Source organism: Fistularia commersonii, chromosome 4 (genome assembly GCF_037954325.1).
Source record: "Fistularia commersonii isolate RoL2024-O1a breed Wild chromosome 4, RoL_Fcom_v1.0, whole genome shotgun sequence".
In the NCBI taxonomy this organism is placed as follows: Eukaryota; Metazoa; Chordata; class Actinopteri; order Syngnathiformes; family Fistulariidae; genus Fistularia; species Fistularia commersonii.
Genome location: NC_141287.1, coordinates 5,415,622 through 5,440,916, shown reverse-complemented (window position 1 = coordinate 5,440,916; position 25,295 = coordinate 5,415,622). Strand labels below are relative to the sequence as shown.

The following is a 25,295-nucleotide window of genomic DNA, read 5'->3' as shown; positions in this document are numbered from 1 at the left end:
GTTAAATGTCAGAGACAAAGTCTATATATATAAATAAAGACTCAGTATAAGAGTCTAACCACTTTGCATAAGACCGGATATATTTCAGGACAAATATCAGCTTTACAGTGTAAATGCAGTTGAAAGCTTTTTACCAACTATAGACAGATCGCAAAGGGCTTTCCCCATGTAATTATGCAACTAAATATCCATAGAAATATCAAAATAATTTATGGATTACCTCTGTGTGCTATGACTGGATGAAGGCCTCATTCTAAGAGGGTACTTACGACTACGGTCATATACTGGTTTCTGACCATTCACCGATTATGTTCTCAAAACTCACAATGCAGTGCGACTGTGAGGGTGCCCCAGACGGAAAACCAAAGGGGCTCCCCCGGGAACTATTTGCTCAAAAGATTGTGGAAAATGATCCTCGCAACACACCCGGGGCATGAGCGTCTTTCCTTTTCCCTCTTAAGCAAACACTGTCGCACAGAGACAAGAGTCTATTACTCTAAATATCTGATTTAGAAATGCAATAACCACAGCGTAAACATGAGACAGCGATCCCAAGCTCAAAGCTCATCAAAATTCTTGACAGAAAATATTTGCATAAATCTACCATGGTAAGCTGTGACCACAAAAAAATATACATCCCATTTACACAGAGAGAGTCGTGATTTATTGTATGAGATAGGTCCAGTGAATTAAAGCTCTTTGTGCAGAGCAGTTGGACAGAGTGTCTTTGGAGACCTGTTTTGGTAGGAAGACCATAATTGTTTGGAATTGGCCATTGCGCAAAGTAAGTCTGCTACACTGTGCTGAGAAAGCATTATAGTGTGCTAACTGTGCGTATGTGTGTGTCTGTGTGTGGGTGTGCGTGTGTGCATGCGCGTGCGTGTGTTTTGTTCTGCAACGTCCTGACCTGATGAAGTGGGTCCGCTGAGCCAAGGCATTGCTGAGAGTTCAGAATCATCAGTGAGGATCCTAGGGAGACAGCAAGCAACCGCAGGTTTGGTCAGGGCATGGTCAAGCTTGGGTCAGGGCAGGGTCCGAGGGGAACGGCTAAATTAAGTGACTGAGTCTGTTTCAGGGAATGTTTTTAAGGAAAGGAGCTGACCCGTGTTTTTGGGTTCAGTGTACTGTAAGTTGTTTGTGTTTTTCTTTCTTTTGCTCCCGAACCGAACGTTTTCCTGAACTGCGACAATCACACAAATCATTTTGATTTGCACATGAGTGATTTGGAACCTTGGAAATATGGTCAGGCTTCTGTACAAGAGCATTAGCGCAGTTTTAAATCTCTCGGAGTCGTCTCTACCTCACCGCAGAAACTGGGCAAATTGTTTTTCCCGCAGACGATTAATCCATTAAGGTTTGAAATCCATCCAAAGCATCGTGACACGCCGGGAAACGTGTCGAGACTTCCGATGGCGACATCCGAAAAGGACATTTTGCAGTTCAATAGCAGAAAATAAACAGCGAGCAGGTTTTCCCATACAAGTGTCTGGACATTAGCGGGATGCTTTTCTTGCTTTTTCGCAGCTCTTGTAAATGAAACATTACAAAACAGTAGGTAAAATGACCATCAACTCACGAGTAGGACCTCCACTGTTGTACTAACCCCGTATTACATGCTATCAATCTGTCACCAAATTCAGCCTTGTTACTGTAAGGTCTGTTCCACTTGAAACAAGCCTCTAATTATACTCCCAGTCAACTCCCACTGCACCACAGTATGTATGCTGCATCAACCAGCAATACTGCACTGTAGGTCTGTATCCACAACCGATCGTGTTTAACCCCCCTCTGTCTCGGTGTGAGTTTGCTTCAATTCCCGAGCCTCATAGAATCATATAGACACGGGCCACAACACAGATTAACACCGCAGTTGATGGCAATTAAATTCAATCCCTTGGCATTTGGGTCTACACCGAGGATACAAAATCTGACGAAACAAAACAAATCACCGTCTCTTTTTCCGTCTCTTATTGTTTCAGGGACAAATGGGAATCGACAAAGTGGCCCTGAGATGATTTGAGGTTTCTGTGATTTTCGTCTCACAACGCGAGTCTCTGTTTGAGCCGGAGTAAAAGCTATTGAATAGAAACAAGGCACCGGGCAAACAATTATGTTGAAACCTAGAAGCAAACCCTGATGACATTGCTTTGGTTTCTCTGTTGACAGACGCTAAGCTAGAAAGCAGTCATTTGTTTTCTGTTTTTTTTTTTTTTTGTTTTTTCTTTTTTGCATGAGGGTGAATTACGACACGTGTCACTCTGACATTTGCGGAACATTGGAATTCGTGTGTGGGAAACTTTGTTGCAGCACGTCTGCGTGCTAGTATGAGCACCTATGTCTCGCTCCAAACACTGCAGCCCTTCACCTCAGCTTCACCCCCGGCGTCTGCACCTTTTAAGCAGCTGAACTTGTAACCTGCGAGAATACTGAGGGTTAGGCAGAATCCTGCCACCGCAAACACAGTGAATCACGTTCCTTAAAGCCGAGTGGATGCGTGGATCTGTCCTCGGTCAAACCCGAATGATTAAAAAACACCGGTTGACAGACCGACAGATCCTCCTCCATCTCAGCTCATGTTTTTCTTGATCTACACAGAGCCGTCATCTACTGTTTGTGGACACTTTACTAACTCTGACTGATAGTCCAACGGCTTTAATTACATCGCAATTACAGCAAAGGGTTTCTGATTTTATTCCCTTTGGTCCCAATTTTTTGGTGCAATTGAAAAGGCAGTCAAGCTGTCACGAATTTGGACGGAGCAAAGGTGAAAGCCGCATCCCCAAGCCAGGCGAATCAGCTAAAACAGATGAGTGTATATTATCTTACCCCTCTGCATTTTCTAGGATATCACATATGAGTGAATTAGCTCATAAATCATCATCACAGGGGAATACCTGTGCTCTGACCCTGGCTTGGTGATGCGAGATGAAACTTGGTCTAGGTAATATTAGACGCAAAATGGGGACCACACAGGAAACTATTAAAGATTAGTTGCCAAAAACTCGACATGCCTGCACGCCGCCATCTCCCAGGATGTTTTATATATATTTTCCACCTTTCTGAAACCTCTGCCAAGGAGGTGATGTTATCACCGGTATTTTTCCGGCTCTAAGGGTATTATGCAAAATTATTGACTATATTTTAACAAGAGGGGGATAGGTATAAATGAAAAATGGTTGATGTAATGGGACAATTAAATGATGGAATGTTCAGATGGTATCACACGTAGAACATGAGGCGGCGTTATTTTCAACAAAAGTCATCCTACTACCCACAATCGGGGGGTGCAAAAATGCTTCAAGGCGCGATTTTGTTTGATAAGTGGCTGGAAAAAGCTGCTTCATTTGACACGAGGAAACTAGCACCGCCTCTCAGACGCCGCTGTTAAAAGGCGTTATGCAACATATTGTATGTACATTTCACTCTAAAGAACTGGTGCAGGATTTTTATAATACTAAAATGGTGTATTTGAGTGCTGGTAAACCTCCGTGGGGAAGCTATTCTTGGAAAGGATTTGAAGACTTCGGCCAATAAGCAAGTTGGGGGAGAAACAGTGGTTTCCTTGCTGGAGAAATGTGAGAAAACATCACAGTGCTTTTCCACATCAGTGCTAACATCAGCTTTATTGATAATACGGTTGAAGTTCTCTTAGCAGCTGGGAAACCATGAATTAATCATCAACCATATAATTAATCCGTACAACATGGTCGATGATAGATTTAGTATCGACAGTATTGATTACGTTAGTGTCTGTTACCTCTCAGATTCTCATAACAAACAAGAAATGTTCTTGATTGTCTTCTGAAGTTCATTAAAAAAGCTAAATGACTGAGCCTGAAGTCTGCATGTGTTACCATAGAAATTGGATTAATCACCATGGCAACTTTTAAATGCATTCAAAGCCTCCACTCTGATTCAAATCAGTCAGTCTGCGGTGGTCACTGAACACCCGCTTGAAATTTTGGTGAATTTAACTTTATTATTATTTATTCGTGCTTCACCACAGTTTCCCATCATCACGTCATCATGTATTACTCTAAGCAATGCCGAGGAATCCAGCCTTTTTTTAAATTTCAGTCTTGATATCAAAATGTCACTGATGCTTTCCTATCACTCAAATACATAATTCTAATGAAATATGAAATTACTTTGTAGTCCATGACAACAAATGATTTGGACCTTGGTGTATGTGTTTTTTCTTTGCTCTCAGAATTCCCTTCTTCTTTTATCCATTATTACACTAGACTGTGTTATTTTGGTATTATTAAGCTTGTAAGTGGATGTTTATGTGGCTTTTGCTGACAAGTGTGACAAGTGTGTGGGGACACACTGTGTAAAGTAATGCTGCAAAGCAAAGTTGAGGTCTGCCTTCTCTGTCCCTCTTTGAGAAACCATTTTTCCCTCAGGAAGTAAAGTGACTCAGTTGTGGTTTGACATTGTTTGTGAGTGCATATATTGTGTGCGCAAGCATGTATCTGTGTGTGTTTGTGTGTGTGAATGCACTTTTCATGCTTGCATTCTTGAGAACGTCCAATCGAGGATGTTTCATGTTTCAGGATTTTTATGTAATTGAGTCCTAAGCCTGGGATCCTCTCTCAGGTCGGTCGAGGCTCAGAGACCCCCCTGAAATACAGCTCTCATTCTTCAGCCTCGGAAATGTTTCATGAATGTTTTAGATGAGCTATGCCTAATGTATAAGTCTAAAGGGATCACATGTGGTAGAAAAACCTTAAAAGTTCAGAGACAGCATGGGATCGTAGAGGCTAAAATTATTGATTGTCATAAGCATGCTGTATTTAGGTTTGGGAAAACACAATGCACATACGAGGAATGAAACCTCAGTCCACATATGCATGTTTTGTGCACCATGCATTCCATATTACTTACAGACAACTCGCTGTCCTCGCATAAAACTTCAAGTTGTAGCATCTAGTGGACGAACAATATGGAAATACCGCAACGGATTGGGACTCTTAAGTGGACAGGAAACACAAAGTGTGGAGGCTCTCCTGTTTGTTTCGCTTATTCATTTTTTTTACTTTGAATCATATGCACATTTGAGCTAACATTCTTGAGGATGTGGAGGCCCAGTAGGTGGGTTGAGATGGGAATACACTCAAATAGTTCAGTAACTGTGATACCATAAACTTAACCCGCTGTCCCTACATGAGGATATTTTTCTTAATACTTATTTAGGTTCCATTGATCAAAAACAGTGGGGGAGAGATTCAAAATGCATTTAAAAAACATCTCGAGTGGTTTGAAGATCACTCAAATCACAAAAGTGTATCATCAAACTTGTTCCGCTGGAAACCAATTGTGCTTTCCGGTTTGGCGACGAGTGCAGATATGTTGAAATATCCGTGCACGATGTCTTTCACCGCCTCGGCATGATGGAGGCAGTGGAACTGTTTGTGGTATTCGACAGGGTGAAGAATTACGTTTGACAAAATGGACCAGAAACATCTATTTCTAGAAAAGCCTATTTGGTATTTGGTAAATCACAGACCCTGAAGAGAGCGTTTTCACGGTTTTCATTGGAAACGGTTGTCCGGGTGCACGCTGCCCTGTGGGTTCTCTCTACTATGTGGGGTTTCTAGGAACACAAAACTCCGTAGGCTTTTACCGTTTCCATTTTTAAGTGGTGTACCGACCATAAAAAACATTGAATGTACCCCTTATAATGGAGAAAAGGGGAAGTATTCTTTTCAAAGTGGAATTTAGAAAAACATTTTTTGATCCTGCCGCGATTACTCTCGACGCCTGGAGCTCTGTTGACTTTAAACATATTGGCCTTTTAATCTAAAGAGCTGGTGTCTTTCCCAAAGAACTAATAACTAAGTTTCAGTGAAATACCATAAATCTTTGTTGTGTCAGACGCAGGTACCATCCAAGTTCACCATCTTCTATTGATAATTTGTCATATTTTATGCGAGTGTCCCAAAACAAACTATGGCTACGGTAAACTGAGAGATGCCCTCCGGCCACTCTAATAATTAAGACCAAAGCAAAGGCGGAAACTAGATCAATATTCCCCAAAACACTGGTGTTTGTCACGGGAGACTGGTGTTCATTTCCCTCTTAAAAGGGCAAGTTTCGAATGTCCAACCGCGAGTGTTTTCAAAAACACGGCTATGATTGTTCTCTAACCTTCAGCATGTGAGCGTGAATGGATCTATGACTCCGATGGCTGCATAAGCCTTAAGGAAGTCGTTAAAACACAAATCGGTGTTTTTTCGCAAATACAAACCATGATATTTCCTTTACGGTGACCTAACCCTAACTAAGCTGTGAGTCATTATAAAACATTGTTATTTTTCATTGATTTTAGAACCAACAGAAAGGCGATGTCCTGCAAATAAAACTATTTTTTGTGTTATTTTGAAGACGATGGGAACATTTTTTTTCAGGTAATATATTGAACTTACTACATTTCTCAAGAGGATAGACTGACAGACTCAGGCCGCACAGTCTGATCATCGCAGCTGTGATTATCCGGATTTGATCTTATCGAAATGCTCTCCACCTTTGCCGGCCCTGGCGTATTGCTTTTCTGGCATGAAAAAGGAACAGATCTATGATTTTCAAGTTTTACATTGCTGTCACGCATAGAGATCCTGTTGCAACTCGACACGGCACAAGCCCTCAAATCCCACAATTCTCCGGAGTTACAATAACAAATGGAGGTGATTTCCAATAAATCAATAATCTTTATGCTTTTCAAACCAATATTTAATATTCTCCAGAGCTGTGTGTGAGTGTCAGGGTGTATCTGAAATGGACAATATATAATTTATTATTTTTTTCACATTTTTGTGTGTGTGTGTGTGTGTGTGTGTGTGTGTGTGTGTGTGTGTGTGTGTGTGTGTGGCTCTACACCTCATTCTTACTGTGAACCACCCTATGGGAATCCCCCCGATTCAAAAAAAAAAAATCAGTAGGCCACTGCATCCAATGCATGTGTGTGTGTGTGTGTGCGTGTGTGTGTGTGTGTGTGTGTGTGTGAGAGAGAGAGAGAGAGACAAAGAGAGAGACAGGCTCTGTCCATGTAGCTCTGCCATATGTTGAGGTAATGGTCATCCTTATGGGAACAACTTGTCCTTAGAAACAAGCGCTGGGTGGTCTTGCAAATTAAGATATTGCACTTGGTTGAAAAAAAAGATACACGATGAAGAAAGAAGGAATCGCCATGGTGTAGCTAGATTGTAATACATCAAACCTCATGCAGGCTCCTAAAACAACCTAAAATGTTTATTTTTGCTCTTAGGTGCTTGTAGAATGTCCCGAGGTTTTCACAGCTGTGAAGCCTGGCAGGAATGTATGTAGGTAATGAATGCAAGTTCAACCCTTTGAGTTTATTCAAATAAAATATGCTTTTATTTGATCTCACTGGTGTCCGCTCATAGACACTATCAGAATGAAAATAGAAGACCTGCGTGAAGAATTTCAGTATCGGTATCTGAATGGGAGCCCTTCCCGTGCACTTTGTGCTATGACTCATCTTTGTTATATTAAGACCAACAGTGATGGTGACAAAACAGGAAAGAAGTCTGTATCCCTAGCTGGGAATGATAGTACTGTCTGACCTTCATGTGCGTGCGTGCGTGTTTATTGAAAATGTTTTCCTATGCTTTTTTGTTCTCTCCGGGCCAAGACACCTTCCCACGGTCGATCCAAAGGAGTTTCTCTTCAGCTGAACCCAAGTCTGCAGATACAAAATGTAGATAAATACACAGACACACCGACACACATACTTTGCATGAGTTTGTACCACATTGGGATTCAGAAACTGAACAGCGCAGTAGGCCAAGTAGGTCATTTGTCAACGAAATGATTCATTAAAATTTTGATGGGTCATTTCGGTCCGGTTTAGTCTGGGACTACATGGTGACAGATCTCAGTCCTGGTCAAGGGAAAGCACCCTCAACTGACAGAGATGCTGGTGAGACACCAGCAAGCGGTTTATATTGATGAACTGGGACCAGAGGTGCAAAAGGCAGAAGAAAAAAAGGACAAGACACAGCAAAAAAAAAAGAAGAAATCAAGGCAAAAAAAAAATTGAAATGGTGCAACAGGAATGACAAATGCAGCAAATTTATGATCACTGAGGTGTTGTGTTTTCAGTTAAAGTGTTCCAGATAGGTATGTCACATACTGTCAGATGCCCTTCTCCCTCGACATTCCCAAACAAGAGCAATGAGACTCACTTCCTAGTATTGACAACAGAAGACAAAATCGTACAGGAAGAATTTGCGGGTCGATTTTATTGACATTCATCTGATGGATTGTCACCTGTGGTAAGAGTTTGTTACCTGCTAGAATTACAAATTATCTCCTTTCAGAAAGGCCCTGCAATGATGATACTCAGTACATTCAGACAACAGCAATGAAGGGATTTCACCAGGCAAGCCCTCTGACTGAAGAACAGTGAAGGCCATCATCCTAATTTCCTAGATCCACGTATTGTTACTTAAATACTTAAAAATCCAAGGCAGTTGGGAATGGAATGAGGTCCAATTTCTGCCAAGATTTGTTTTCAAACCAAGTTTGATTCATTCATTCATCTTCTATTCTGGTCATCCTATACGCTATAAGGCTATAAGCTGTCAATGGACAATAAATTCACGCTGGAAACAGTTGCCAAGTCTTCCTCATCCGAATATCCTGTATTTCATCTTAAAATTACATGGGAGGTTAGAAAACAAAAGCAAATACAGGGCAGTGCGACAGCATGGTGGCGCAGTGGTTCGCGCTTCAACCTCCAACTTTTCTGTGTGGCGTTTGCGTGTTCTCTGTGTGGGTTTCCTCAAGATTAAAAGTGTTTATTGTCATATGTACCACGTGGAAACGTATTTCCCTGTGTAATGAAATCCTTACTTTGCTGTTCACAGTGCAGATGGATTTGTATTGCCAATAAATAGTTACTGTAAACCTTAATATAAAAATGATTCGGTGTAACTAGTGCAAGTAAAAGTGCAGGTGCAAAGGTTTGTACAGTTCAAATGGCATTAGTTCCATGTGCATTGCTGCATTTGAAGTGCAGAAATGAAGAATGAGTGTCAGCTGATTAGGATTCTGATGGCAATAGGGTCATATCGTTCTACATTTCACACTCCTGTATCTCCGACTGGAGGGTAGGAGTCTGAATAGTCCATGTTGAGGGTGGGTGTGGTCCTTGGCAATGGAGGCAGCTCTCCCCTGGACTCTGCAGTGGTAGATGTTCTGCAGAGAAGGCAGTGGGGTTCTTGTGATCCTCTCTGTAGACTTTACCACTCACTGCAGGCGTCTGCGGTCCAGAGCTGTGGTGCTGGCATACCACATGGTGATGCAGCTGGTCAGGATGCTCTCAACAGTGCAGCTGTAGAAGTTGCTGAGGATCTTAGGCGACATGCCAAACCTCCTCAGCCTCTTCAGGAAGTACAGCCGCTGTTGAGCCCTCCTGACCGTCTGCGTGGCGCTGAGGGACCGGGCGAGGTCTTCGTTTATGTGGACACCCAAGCATTTGAAGCTGCTCACCCTCTCAGCCTCAAGAGCTTGGAGAGACAGCGGCTGATGAGGTCTCCTCTCCTTCCTCAAGTCCGCTATCATCTCCTTGGTCTTGTCCGTGTTGAGAGTGAGGTTGGTGTCCTCACACCACTTCACCAGAACAGCCAAGAGGCAGTACAGAGAGAGCCCACCCACCAGCCTGACTACAGGCCAGTAGCACTCACTCTGATCATCATGAAGTGTTTCGATAGAGCGGTGCTGGCCCGCATTCAGAACGACACCCCAGAAACCCTAGACGTCCTGCAATTTGCATACCGGCCCAACAGGTCCACCTCAGACACCATAGCCGCCACCCTCCACTATTCCCTCACCCACCTAGGAAGCAAAGACTCCTACATCCGGATAATCTCTGTTGACTACAGTTCTGCATTCAACACGGTCATACCTCACAAACTCAAACACAAAATTTCCACCCTTGGCCTGGACCCCACCCTCTGTGACTGGCTCCTGGACTTCCTGACTGGCAGACACCGGTCTGTCAGGATAAGAAATAGGACCTGAGCCGGCATCATCATGAACACGGGCACTTCTCACGGATGTGTCCTCAGCACCATACTCCATTCCCATTCCTCCCACATTAGAAAACATGCAGCAGGTAAAAATTGGGAAAATTGCCCTGAATGAGTGAAGGAACGTTGTCTGTCTTTGTACGTGGCCCTGTGGACTGGTGATCAGTCCAGGGTGAACCCCGCCCCTCGCCCCATGACAGCTGGGATACCCTCCGGCATTCCGCACGATCTTGAATACATGATAAGCGGCAGAAGGTGGATATGGCAGTGCAAAGAAAAATCATTCTTTTAACATGCTCATAAACATTGTGAATTTTTATTACTTGGATGTCAATATTCACTAAAATCACATTCAAAATAGAGGTCTCCCGCTTAGGGGTCGAAAAGTTGACCTTGTGCAACAAATCCTGGTTTTCTCCCACGGCACATGCTAAGGCACATGCCAAGTCAATTATTGTTTCTATCCAACCTGCGACTTAACCAGATTTACGAATAAAACAGTGACAGCGAAGGTCATTAGGTTTCACATGTTGGGTTTAATAGTGTGTGAATATAACTCCTGCAAAAATGATTTGTTTTAAAGTGGAAATATATCATTATGGGTGAAGCCTAACTTTCTAATATTGGCCATCACCGCTATCCAAACCAAATATTTATCTCGATGTATTTATAGTCCTCTGATTTGTCATGTAATGCATCGAAAGTGTTTTTATACTGCTGAAAGTTTATTTGCGACAATGATGTAGTAATGCAGTGTTTAAGTAAGTAATCAGAATGTAAGTAATGTGTTGATAATTTGCGAGCTGACAGTAAAGTGCAGAATGCTTTGGCAGTGTTGTGGGATTAACTGAAGAGCTTAAAGAATGTGAGTATTGATGCATTCAGAGAAAATTCCAAGTGTAGAGTCAGTGGTTTGAATCCTGGCTCCTCCTGTCCCCCACATGTCCAATATAATCCCCAATTATGAGGTTCAAAGATGTTTTAGCCCAAGCTTCAGCAAACTCATTTGCACAACAATTTGCATGTGTTTCCTTCTCTTGTTGTAATGTTCTTTCACTAGCTCATCTATCATCAGGAGGAAACGCAGATATGTTATGAGGATATTTCCATGAATCTCAAATTGATTTGAATATATATCTCACGCAGCACAATCTTTCTCTTGCCCAAGGAATGTCCTAATGAAGAAGCATGGAGCCAGAAGACTGAACTATAGGGTTAAGTTCCAGGAAGGCGAAGAGAAGGTGCGTGCATCAATGTGTTCCATTGAGAAATGGCATGTAAATAGTAATTTGAGGAGGAAAGATACGTCAAAGTGTGACCTTTTGCAAAAAAAGGGAGAAAAAAGGTTTATAAGAAAACACAGACTGAATCTATCAGACACCCAAGCTTGATGCATAAAGAACAGTGGCATATTCAAGTGGCTAATCCATTATTGCCTCTGTCTCTGAAGAAAAACACTCCGCAGTTGCGATATTGCACTCCGGTTCCTGATTTATTGTTTTCTCATCAAAACTGTTATCTTCAGATCATGGCCAGCCATTTGAAATCACAAACTCATATTTAACCTGAAACCTGAAACCACTACAGAGACTGCATTTGCGTCACCGAGATATCCCGAGAAGGGCAGATGGAGGAGAACCTGAGTGTTCAGTTGGGCAAGAAAAGTCTGTGCAGAGCAACAGGCAACTGTGCATTTGACAGACTCCATTACCAGGTGCCAACAGCAAAAGTAACGGATGTCTTAGGCGTCAGCTCAAGAGGGGAACCCAGGCCACTCGGATGCAATCCAGGGTCTGATCACATGGGACAACACCAACGCATCTGATGATTTCAGAGACCTTACGTTAGAGTGTTTACTTGGTTCATTGCTTTAATCAAGCAACGCTAATTTATTGTAGCCATTACTTAACAGCTAAATGTAAATCACCAGCAACAGAAATATATTATAATCATTCCGTCAAGCCAGAGATTTGGCAGAATGAAGTCACCATTGGACCCTGATGAGGAAAATGTCAAACTATGCATACCGTACATGTGGAGCGCAGATATATGAGGGAAAACGTTTATTTCGTAAATTGAGATTCCTTTGCTGGATTGATTGATTGATAGATAGATAGGGGATTTGGAATCCCCGACTGAGAAAATACCTCTTCTTGTGCATTTCTGCTTATCCAGTAAGCAGGTCTGCAGCATCAGACACCTGGCATTTTTGTGATCTTTGCCCACTGCCCACTTGGACACCCATAGAGGGAGTGATTCTGTATACTGCTGATACTGAGCTGCAGGTTGATAACAGATGGTTTTATCAGATTTTTTCAGACTTTTAAACGTAAATCAAAGGGTTTCACCTGAAAAACCCAATCTGACGGTGTCCTGGTACCATGAAGAATCTAGCGATAGACACGTTCCATATGACTGTGATTATGAAATAAACAAAAAGCATCGTGCACTTGGGTCGAGCTCCCTTCCAACAGCACACGCTGAATTAATTAAGACCCGCAAATATGATCTGAAGATTATGAGTCATGATATTGACCTTAAACCAAACAGAGGAAAACAAACATCAAATCAGCTCCGCGTCGGGGCGGATGACCTGACGTGACTCATGTGTGAACACAGGCAGATAATAATAATGATAATAATAATAACAAACATCCAGCGATGAATGGTATGCTGCGACTGACTGCACCGTCAGCATCCGTTTCCTGTTTATGAGAAGTGCACGCTTCATTTACATTTAATTAAGATTGTTGACGTTCAAATGTTGAGGAGCGCGTAGGCCTGCACTTGATCACCACTGCACTGATCCAGGATGTCCTTTAAGAAGTCTATGCTACAGTCTGGAAAGGCTCTCATCAGGTTCACCAAGGGTCGGTCACAGTCAGGATTTGAGTCTGCAAGGCACACAAGAAGAAATGATCCCAATAATGTATCTTAAATATCCTGACAAACAATGTTAAGTTCAATCTATTGCTATCCCATCGTGTCATTTCTTTTTGCGGGCGAGCTGCTAACACTGTTTTGTGAAACGTGTACACAGGCAATCGACAAGGAATGCATATGGGGAAATCCTCCAAAAACTTTTTCCCAAAATGTGTGGTAAGAAAGAGAGCGAGAAGTTTGCTTCCAGAGTGAGCGCCCAAACCTCCTGTCATCTGCTTGACAAGTGTGACATTGGTTCTCTACAACTTCCCACACTGAATCTAGGTGCTTCTCGCTGCCATAGGGTTGTTGAGTTCTGGATCCAGACAATTAAATTAAGAAAAAAAAAATCTGGGCTACAGTGAGGGATGGCCATCACCCGCTCAGGCAGGAGATTGGCTTAGGCAGATAATGAGAGAGTGGAAAGATCTCATCAGTGCACTGGGAAAATATAGACTGCTCATAGATGCAACCTAACATGGTTTGAGGATGCTGTGGGATTGAGACATGCAGAATTGTGGCCAGAAAGGCAGCGCCAGGGCTGTGGGTTTGAAATATTTGGTCCTCGAGCTCAGGCTGTTGACTTTGACCTGCCATAGCTGGTCCTCAAACGGGCATACCAAGGATTAAAAAAAATGGACTTTGAGTTAAGATGTGTATCATATTGAATATTGAATGACTGATGCATCATGTACTCCTTCAATATCTTGTTTTCTTTCGTTTCACCAAATTTGAACTGTGACTGTGATTGAGAATATTTTTCGGCGCATAATAGCTTGTGGGAAGGAGTTGTTGATCCAAAGGTTCAGTTAAGAGCCTGCCTGTCATGACAGAATACATAAAAAAGGAAATGTGAATTTTATTGCAGCCAAGAATAGAGAGCTGAAGTCTCGTCACGTCAGAATTGACCCATCATAGGTTCTTAAGCATATTGATTATTGGATTGGATGATTTTCAGAAAACAGCAAGAATAAAATTCAACTTTGTTTGGGTTTGACATGTAACCTAGGTTCTTGAATTTATTGTTATTGATCCATTTTTGGTTTTGTACAATTTTGGTTTTACGACATGACCATTTAACTTCCACGGAAAATAATAGCATCATTTGCTATTATTGATGTCTTGAAAAAAATGCTGTTTTTGCCGCAGGGTACTAATAACATTTGATTTATTAAAAGATGGTAATCCAAAAAGCCAAACTATCTCTTTGCATTTTACCAAAACTGATTTGCGATTTACTGCTTGGTCTCTAATAGGAACAGTAGCAACTATGTGTTGTGAATAGCGCTATTCCTTTTCCTTTTTTTCTGCTTTTTCTCCCTCTGGTTTTAAGCAGCAGTTCCTTTTTTTTTTTTTTTTTTCGAATTAAGCAGTCAGGTATCAATCCCAGAATGTTAATCCAAACCAGTTTTAAAAGGGTGCGGTCACGTTGTTTGGTGTGTTTGGCTGAATGCTCAGTCTGGCTTGCATGAAATCATTGCTTGTGTTGGTCTGAGACTTTAATGCTCAGCAAGGTCCTGGCTGCAAACTCTTATCCCTGAATGTATATGAGATATGAATACACCCCGAGTTTCTTATGTATCTATAGACACACACACACACACACACACACACACACACACACACGCAAGAGCTGTATGAGGGGCGTTACAGAATCAAATGCATAACTTCATGCCTACACTTCTGCAGTATATAAAGGTTTGATTTAACTCAGACTAAACAAACAATCATTGCCCTCTGAGAAAGGATGAGGTGGTAAACTATTCTAACATGTATGATTTAAGTTTGGTCAAACAGCGGACTAAAAAAGGCGTGAGAAACTGCGCACTTACTCTAAGTTATTCACCGATCCAAACTCACCGGTCTCTGCTTTCTCGGAGATGCGGCTAAGTTTTGGACCCGGTTCCAGGTGAGGTTGGGGTTGTGAACTTTCAGGTGATCTGAATGGCTGGTCGGTGAAATCTGCAAAGAACGGACTCGAGTGCTCGGTCTCACGAATGCCATCACACTGTGGTTCCGAAGGTTTGACCAGGAAGTTCGTGTTGGCACTGCGAAAATACCAGGAATCAAACCGCAATGACAGGGATGTTTTCTCTCATGAATCGGAAAAAAGAAAAGGAAATCTTGATTTTAGGGTGAAATTCTTTGCAATTCAACTTCAACAACCAAATACAGTTCAACAAGTCAGATGTAGTAAAAAAATGCATGTCGTAAAAACAGTAAAACCATAAAAAAATCCAAGTACAAACACAGTTACCAGTACATTTTTGGGAGTACAAACTTAATGTTGCCAGTGATACAAATCGAAAGCGGTCTCAAATATAAAGGCCTGTAATATGCTTGTCAAATTTGTAGGATATATTCTTCAAAACTAATGGGCACTCACTGGTACTGGTATAAATAGTAGTGATGTGCTTGAGGATTTTTTTTTTTTAATTTAGTAATAACCCTGGCAGCAGCATCCTGTTACAGCTGAAACATGTGTAACTGCTCTCTTCACAGATCTGTGAACAGTTTTAAGAACCCGTTGGCCTGCTGAACATGAGTCAAGGTTTCCTCTGGATCGTATCAACATGTCTCAGATCCTCGAGGTATTTTAAGACAGTAGAAGGCTGATTTTGCTAAAGATATGACTGCTGAAACAAACGTCGAAAGTGAAAATTACACAGCTCCAGTGCTTCTTACAAATTCATAACAGAAAATGATATAATTGTAGACTTCAAGTAATTTTTCCATTACATTAAACATAATGACATCACATCTTTTTCTCATCCAAACGAGGGAGGTTTTGGAGCCAATACTCGACTGTCTGATTTGTTTTTCCAAGCAGCCAACTGAAATATTATCATTTGGTGACATTTGAGTCATTAGTAATCTTTTGAATAGAGATTATCCTTTTTAGGGGAAAATTTGACATGTAAACCCTGAAAAAAAACAAAAAAAACAAAACAAAAAAAAACATAACTAGCGGAGGTGCAATAATTGACCCTTGTGGAACACCCCACAATGTAAAGAAACAGACCTTATGACAACTATCCATCAAGACAAAGGAGTCTACCTCAAAGAGGTGGGAATTCAACAAAAAATTTTCTATCTGTTGATTAGTCATGACAAGGTTTTACCAGAATAAACGCTAAGGCTGATGTTTCTCACAACTATAAAAAAAGAGCATTCTCTGTTGGAGCTGCATCCAGGCAGGAAAATATCAACCTCGGTTTTATCAAGCCATAGATATCCTAGGATCTCCACAGATGTTTAATGTCTACAACTGGACTCATGAATGGCAAGACTGGTAGGCCTTTAGCTAGTTGTAGCAGACCAACTGTTTTTTTTGTTTGTTTGTGAATGTCAGGATTAGTGGAGTTTTGATCTACTTGTAAGGCAACTAAAGAAACGTCTATTCTGTTGCTGCAACCTCAAAAACAGAGCTAATGTCGCTGATAAAATTATTATGGGAATGTTTTACATACCTTCTGGAATCCAGGAATTGGTCTTTCACCGTTTCCTTCAGATTGCTATCGATGTTCATATTCTGAATATGGAGAAATAAACAACATGAAATAAAAATGCCAAAACTTAAATCTTAAGAGTTCAACATCAACTGACCGTTAATAAGATTAACAGAAACAATGCAACCTTCAGCCCATCAGATGTGTAAGATAGTTTCCTTTTTTCTTCTATATTCAAAATTGTTTTTCATTCACCCAAGAACTTTGACAGCAACACTACAGGTAAATGGGAAAACATGATGGGTAATTGTATGGCTGCATTTACTCTAGTTTTATATAACATCCGGTGCTTTTAGGTATTTAGCAAGGACAGTATTACTGACAGCAATCTTCTCAATTTCACAACTGTTCTATGCCAAACCCAGTTGCAGACATCACTGCTTGAAGCTGAGCAGAAATACCACAGTATCATCTGCTGGCGTCTCAACAGTTTTTTGGCCACCTCTGAATTTCAGTTATTTGGAGAGGGTGAATCTTGTTTTTAAGCACTTAGCCAACATAAGAATATCACCGGGAATGACAATGTCATTTTACACTGACATGCAAGACTGGCATGTGTATGTATACTGTTTATACATATATACAGTATGTGTGTGTGTGTGGTGTGTGTGTGTAGGAATACCTGCACTTATTTGTTAGTATTATTATACAACCACTATGAGTCTGATAGTGACACATCATACTATGTTTGGGCTCCTGTGTTTTCAGGGGACCAAGTGGTCTAAACTGAACAAAGGTAGCAACACAAATGTATAATGAATGTACACTAGGATGCTGAAATTACAAAAATGATATTTCTATTGCAATTTGTGGTTTCATTTAACGTTTCCCTTAGCTAGTGATGAATTTTGGATCGACACAATTTTGTCAGCTGGAATTAGATTTGGAGTTATAGATGGTTGAATGTCTATCTAATACTTGTTTCCTAAAATGTATGCACGCCTGAAAATGTATGTTTCTACGTTTGCAAGATCACAAAACACAAAAGGACATACTACCCATCTGATCTGCGAGCTCCCATCAAAAGAGTTTAACATTAAATGGAACACAACCACACACACACATGCACACACGCAACAATACAAGATATAACGAAGGGATCAGTTTGTCTACTAAAGCTATTACAGCAAAATCAACAGATCCCTGAGTCCCAGGCGAAGCCACATCAAAAAGTTTGACTTTTTGAGCTCTGCAGCCGTTAGCTTTCATCTCCTAATCTGAGGTGTCTATCTGACAGCCCTGCAGCCTGGGAGAGTCTGGAGAGAGAAGAGGAGAGGAGACGCAAGGGGAGAAGGGATGAAATGAGGCAGGATGAGATGATATTAGATTAGAAGACAGGAGGAGAGGGGCGTCTTCACTGTCTGTGACCCTGGTGTCACTGGATCCATTTAGACCATTTTGACCTGTGGGTGTCAACCTGTAACAAATTTATTACTGTAAGTGACTGTTTTCTTTTTTTTTGTAAAACAAAAAAAAAAAAAAAAGAAAAAAAAACGTGCCTCCGAGGTTCCTGCCTCCTCCTCTCACAACCGATCTAACCCAGTGAAAGATTTAGATCAGGCCCGTTTGCGCAAAACAGAAAGAAATAAATGTGCGTGAGTGAGGGGAGAGCCAAAAGAAAACATCACGCCTGTCAACTGAAAGAGCTGACTGCGGGGTTTTAAGTATGTTGTCAGTCGCCACGTAATAAACTCGAAGAAGAAAACAATATGTTTCCTGCCTGCTCTCTCCTATGAACGACCCTCGCTGACGGTCGGATGGGTGGGAAGAGCAGATTGTATTAGCACCTTGTCTGACATTCAGACAGAAGCTGTCAACATTTTCTAATAAATATATGGTTTGCAGGAAAAAGAAAAAAAAAAAGTGAGGCTCGCGGTTTACTTACTTTATTCAACGTGAGATTTACGGCAGCAAATAGCCCCAGTAACCATTGGCTAAAGAGACATTTATTTACATTAAACACAAATGTTTGCCACTTTCACTAACTGGACCGAGTGATTGGTTACTGGTTAGCTCGGCTTCCTGCCAGGTACTTTTACAAGTGCAGGTTCCTCCACTCCCTTCTGTCTCGCAGACTTCTCGCTATCCTGTTGTGTCTGTGTCTCCCCGCTCACTGTGAACCCTGGGAAGTCCCTTGAACTCTGCGAGTCTGCGACGTATTCCCTCCCGTGAAAGCCAAGACAGGAAGCGAGGGGAGAGGGGAAGAGAGTCAGAGAAAAGAGAGAGAGAGAGAAAAAAAAAGCGGGCCCAGAAAAAACAAAAAAAGGGAACGAAAGGGGCAGACTGACGACGCAGGGCGGCGGAGTGGAGACACACTCCCTTTTCGCCAGGAGATTAACTGCGGGGGAATTGGGCTCGTAATCCCACCTGACCCACCGGATTCCGCTTCATAACCTCTGGGCCACCCCAATAGCCCCCAGGATGATGAAAACCCTGCACCCAAACGTGTTTGCTCTGAAAACAGCTTTCAAAGGCCAATGCATTGGTGTGAATTCCCATAGCGGTTAAGACTCTGACCCCGCAGCCGCAGTTGCGGAACGCTGAACCCAGAGACCCTGCGTCACAGACGGGCTGCATCCACACACACGCACGGATGCGTTAACGCATGGACCGAACATGTGCAAACGCACATGGAGACACACATGTTTAGAGTTTTCTGGTTTACCCAAGATGACATGTGACGGACGCTGCTGGACGGCAGCTCACTGGGGACTCTGGCCTCAAACCTCTGCAGAAATTTGTCAGTCGTCCTGCAATAAATGTACATATTACGCATTTCAAAAACACAGGCCCCTGAAAAGTACATGCATGAAAAAGTCTGAAGGAATATCTGTTTACTCTAGAAACACTCCGCAGGCCTGGGATTCTGCCAGTCCCACAAGGTTGACCAAGTTTGTTTGTCCCTCTCTGACACCGCTCTCAGTGTTCGCAAGCATCCGTTTCTCCGCACTGTCTGACACCACATGGCTAATATCCTCATTTTCGCATCAGGTTCAGTCGGGTTCTTTGTTTCTTTTGTGATGCTACTTGACAAGCGCGCTCCCTCGGGAGCTGAATGTTTCTAGTCTTCATCATGACTGCCTGGAAAATTGACAGAATACAGTTCTAGAACTCTATGTTGACAATAGGGGGTTCATATCAACAGAGTCCTGATACACTGAATAATATATTGGCCCGTCTGCTTTCAAGTGCATAACTTTGCAAGTCTAAGTGAACTGACTTTTTAAAACAACCACCGCATTACAAGATCAGATATCAGCATCTCCATAGCGGCAAGTTTACTTCGCCTCAATTGTATCAATTTACATCAATCCTCTTCAAAACCTGCATCTTTCTCATCTTCTTTCATACATGCACCGGTGTCGTGAGGCTTTATATTTCTCCTTTATTATGACTAATAGAGTTTTTTTATTCAGCCCAGGATCCAATGACTGATTGTTGTGCTGAGGTTTAAACAGCCTTTACACGGCCCATTGAGTCAGTCGATGGTGTTGGCTGATCCACGGAAGATCGATAACACAAAACGGCACGGGGATAAATGGAGGCAAGGGTTAGATGCTGAGGTTATCGTCCAGTTCAGACCTGAGGTGATGCTGATGAAGTCGATCCTTCCTCTCCCGCTCCTCCTGCAGCTTCCTCTCCTCCAGCTGCTCAGCCTGCGGGGAACCAGAAGAAGATCTCATTGCATCGGACAGTGCAGGTGTCAAATTAGCGGGGATGGGAAAAAGAACGACCGAGAAGTTGGTCATCTAATTTTAACACATAACTAAAATATGACAGAAATCGAGGAAAAAGTGCAGGAAGGATTTCTGCAAGACTCCTGTTCGTGATCAATCGTTTTCTTTCTTACTGGATTAAAAACATTCCATAACTGTGTAAAATACTCAGTTTACCGACAACTTAATGCCCGTTATATAGAATTATAGGCTTCACTGTAATGTAATGGAATCACAGAATACCTGCAACTGTATTTATGATTACAACTGACTATCCTATCCTAGCAATACACGAAAAAGACAAAACAGTTACGTTCTGGGAAATTTTTCAAGTTTTCTTTTTTTTTTTTTTAATTTTGTTAAAATGAATCAAAAAAACGGGACAAAAATACACGGGTATGAAACCTTGGTTGAGGGAATTGTGCTATTTTAACCGTAAACCGTTGATTTTATTAATACATCTCCAAAAAAAAAAATCCATGAGAAGAGAAGCCAATATGTTACTAGAACAACAACAAAAAAAGTTACGGGATTCATAAAGTCCTCTGAATGAGTGTCTACTCGCGTTTGAAATAATATTGACACATTTATACGACCTCCTTTTTCTGTTTGATGTGCCGATGATTCAAACCGAAGTAAAAGGTCAAAGTATTCTTCTATTCACATTTTAAGTGCTGTACTTAATGCATTGTGACAGGTATGGCTACTTTCAGCAAAGCACATTATATGTTCAAAACTGAGATGTTCTGCCATTTAAAAGCCTATTATCGATGGTTTTGAACCTACGCAAAATTTCCCAGTGCGGTCAACACTAGGCGTCCTCCATCTTTTCCTTGTAATTTTCACTCCTTTTCAATCTTCCGCTCTCACCCCCGTTGCTTTATGATTAGGCAGCTTTTTAAACCTCAGCCGACGGCAGCATCGTTTTTATAATGTTTATTGTGTTTTTCTCGGCACGTTGTAATCATTTGATAGCCAAACTGGCAACAAAAAGGCAGGTAAATAGCCTGGGAACCAGACGCATCTTGTTTTATTTGCGCCGGCAGAAGTGACTAAGTCTCACAACGTCAAGATGAAGTGAACTTAAAAGTTATATAGAGACTTGTTAATTAGATCACACAGTTTAATATGATTATCACTATTAAAAAAGACATGATTCTGTCAGCAAGCAACATTCAGACCACCAAGAAGTTATACACCCGTCCTGATATGGTTCTAAGTTTCGCCCCTGAAAGCAAGCACTAACATTTTTTTCAACTTGAGTCGGGTCATTTCTTCAAAAATGTTATATCAAAGTTTGGGCTGCTAGTTACTTGACACTATCTAACCGATCGGGTACAAACTTTGTAGAGCGGTAATAACTATACCATAGAGCAAATTGCTTTGAGTATCATTTTTCACGCCATATTTCTTCGAGCAAATGTAATTGATGATAAACCCACTGCATGCCGTTGCTTTCAAAATATAGTAATACTATACTATGTCTTTCAAATATAGCAAGTTTCAGATAATTCAGAAATTAAATATGATGAGGGAGCAGTATCAATGTAGGCAAGGAGGGCCGAGGTCAGGAGAGGCAAAAGATAGCAAATGCGAGGCTGAAAATGTCACTGTGCGCACAGAAAGCATGGATGTATGGATGCCAAGCATTTTTGAAAATATTTATCTAATATATCTATATATCTAAAGCGAGTGAAGTCAAGTATTGGGCCGAGAACCAAAGGCCAAGATGGGGACTGGAAGTTTTACTGTGAGGTTCAGCAGGCTCTCCTGTTGACGTTGAATGAATTTGTGCCCATCACGTTGAAATAAGTCATCAACTTGTAGCAAGGAAGTTCTATTGAAAAGGCTACAGCTTATTGTTTTTTTTTTTTTGCATGTCAGTAAAATCACTGACGGCAGCTCCAGGAAATCAAAACCTATTTGCCAAATTTTCCCAGACATCGCTGATGATGAAATGCCGGATTTTAAGAATCACTGGAGCCACAGATTGTGAGTCTGGACGGCAGCATGCTGGGAGGGATGGCCCACTTATAAAATGTTTTGAAGGAAAACGTTGGAAGTCCCTGAGAAAGGAATACCATACAGAAAGCCAAAAGAAATCCTCCATTCCACTTCCTTGCTGAAATATTGTCAATTCTGCCGCGATAGGAGACAGCGTGTTTATTCGAGATAAAAATAAGTGACACCCATTTGTGACAAACGATGCGAAGGCGTGTACAACGAATTTCACATCATAGTTAAAATAAATCTTGTTTGTTACTTAAGGCCTGTTTAATTGATTGTGGCCGTTGGACAGGTAGCTGCTAGGCTTGTGATGCTGAGACTTGAACTCACGAATTGGCGGATCCTTGTCTCTACTGACATCTAGAGGCTTCAGATGATATTGTTTTCTGCTGAGTGCAGGCAGACTTAATCTTAAAGAAAACTTGATTAAACATGTTTATATGAGTTGGTTTCAAGCACCAAAAAAAAAAAAAAATTTCCTTATTCATCATTTTTTAATTTCAACATTTCTAAAGCCATGTATCTCTCATCCTGTTAAAACGTATAGGCCTCCTCATTGGTACTTCGTTGCTGTTTCTGTTAGTACTCTACACTCTCGCCCCCGACAGGGAAGTCTGCAGTTGATAAGCAAGCCCTCTGCGTGAATTTTGATCCCCTGAAATGCAAATAGATCAGGAGAACTGTGACTCCTGCAAAAATAAGTAAACTTCTCCTGTCACTTTAACTAAACACAGAAATCGCACCTTGACTTTTTTCACCTCATCTCACCTTCTCCCTCTGTTTGGCCTTCATGTGCTGAAGTTCCTCCTCCTCATTCTGTCTCCTCATCATGTCCGAATCTTCTTTTGCGATCTTGATACAGATGGTCAGAGGACACGTTTCCATGCAACGGTCGCATATATAACCAAAAAAATTGAAAAGCACAACAGAACATCAGAATTAAAAAAAATATTAACGTTTTTGTTTCCTTGGAAAGATGCAAGACGAGACGGAAATTAACCGGACATGGAGTTTCCCTGGAGGAAGCCTGGTGCTGAAATGCCTCGTGTGTTGTATTTTTCTTTTTGTTTTCTCCTACTACTACACTTTAACTTGTAAAAAATATATTACATGTATCTACTTACCTTCTTCTTCAGTTTTAAGCTGCGTGAGTCTGCAAACTGTTTCTGTCTGGCTTCGGCCAGTGTTATCATACCCCCTGGAAAGCAACATATTAGTATTTTTCATAAGCAAGTGCATGCTGCTCCAAGGACAAAAATTCAGATTTCGGAAGTTAAACATGACATTGATGCTTGGACTGAAGTGATAATTTACCGAGTCTTTCGGGTGGAAGGTTAACGGAAGGGACTCTACGTGCGTCTTTCAACTGCTGAAGTTTCTCCTCCTCTTTCTGAGCCACTGTGACAACAACAAAAAAAAAATGTTGGGTGATCAGCTAAGGGGCGGCACACAGACAATATAATTCACCGCAGCATCAAACGTACCCATTTTCAGTGCCTTATGACGAGATTCATTTGGTGGTGTCATGGTGAATCCTTCGGTGCTGTGATAAGAACAGACAGAGAAAAATTGAATTCCACCAACAACTACTTCTGGGGCAGAAATCTTGGTATGAAGAGTCTTTGTTACTCATTTTTATTGTCCAGATGTTTCATGGTGTGTAGATACGATGACAAAATATTGTCTAGTATTGAACTTGACCATATCTAATGGGTATTAAAGAATTACTGAAAATTAATGAAATCTGTGCCTGTAACAAAGCAACAATATTGTTATTCCTGTTTATAAAGGAAGACTACAAGGACTTATTCATTGATAGATCAGCCAACGAATCAATCAACCAATCAATCAATCAATATATCCATCACATACTTTATTAGATTGTATGGTTTAAAAACTGTTAATCTCTGCACCTGCCCTATTTTAACTGCTGTCACTTTAAAAAAAACACATACACCTTTACTTTTTGTTTCAATAACCTTGCTAACACATTGTAACTTGCTGTTATCTGTGGTACTATTTATGATTTTTGCAAAAAAAAAAACGTATGCTTTTTGGGTCTCGAGAAACGCTATTTTAATTCGCTGTATGTGTGCAACATATGGCAGTATTTACAATAAAGTTGATTTGACTTAATTAATACAAAATAATATTAATATTATTAATTCAGATGATTGGCTGTGGCAGTGTTGCTTTCACTTACCGTCTGAAAAGCCAATATTCAAACCTTTGGGCTGATTTACACAGTACTTTCTATATACTTGTATTAACAGAATATTAAATGCATGCTTAGATAACTAGAACAAAATCATATTTAGTTGGTTATGGCACAAGCGTGTTAAGTAAATGTCGTCGTTTCAATTTTTTTCAGAAGTAAAAGTCTCTGTTCGTGGTGACACCTAGAATTTCCGATGTGCATGGAAGGCATCCGCACAGCTCCCTAACATGAAACGAAAACGAAACCTAAACGCAGCTACAATAACACATAAATATTGTGTTTCAGGAATATAACCAGACGGTTATGTCTCAACGAAAAGTCAGATGGCAGGTAACGTATATTAGGAGTTAACAAAGCAATTTCCTAATTAACACACTCATTTTGAAAGCTTCATAAACAAAACACCAGGTGCACAACATTGTAACGCATTACTTGGGTTACTCACAAACGAACTGGTCTATCTGTCACTTTTGGATTTCCACCGTCTTCTCCATTTCTGTTCGGATACAATGTATTTTTTTCCGACCTGCTGTCAGGGTCGGCACCGAGTCCGGCGGTGTTTTTAGTGGGATCCATGGAGTCAGAGAACCGCCTCACACTCCTCAGGATCTGTGGAGAGCTAAAGCATGCAGCTCTATGGAAAGGTGGACTCCCCGGGTGACTGTATATGGAGATGGTTAGGGGTGGGGATTAATTCAGAGTAAAATTAATCTCCCAAATAGAATTGTAAAATTACACATCTTTAATTTTCATGCCAAATGTCACTTTATTATTGGCAAAATCGGTTAACAATCAGCAAAACATTGGACAACTTCCATTAATTTATCGTTTTATGTATACATATCCTATAACTGTGTAAAGGCCTTGG

The 25,295-nt window shown here is 41.2% G+C and overlaps 1 protein-coding gene across 1 annotated transcript; it reads right to left on the bottom strand.

Annotated features, from left to right (window-relative positions):
- Positions 1–12,724: 12,724 nt before the first annotated feature.
- On the bottom strand, positions 12,725–25,075 carry epsti1 (epithelial stromal interaction 1). Its single transcript, XM_086144848.1, has 10 exons — positions 24,873–25,075; positions 23,694–23,752; positions 23,524–23,607; positions 23,334–23,407; positions 22,978–23,061; positions 20,069–20,142; positions 19,152–19,236; positions 16,448–16,509; positions 14,838–15,025; positions 12,725–12,949 (listed from the first exon to the last, which is right to left on the bottom strand). The coding sequence occupies exons 1-10, from the start codon at positions 25,001–25,003 to the stop codon at positions 12,813–12,815; spliced, it is 978 nt and encodes a 325-aa protein (XP_086000974.1). The 5' UTR covers positions 25,004–25,075; the 3' UTR covers positions 12,725–12,812.
- Between the last annotated feature and the right edge of the window lie 220 nt (positions 25,076–25,295).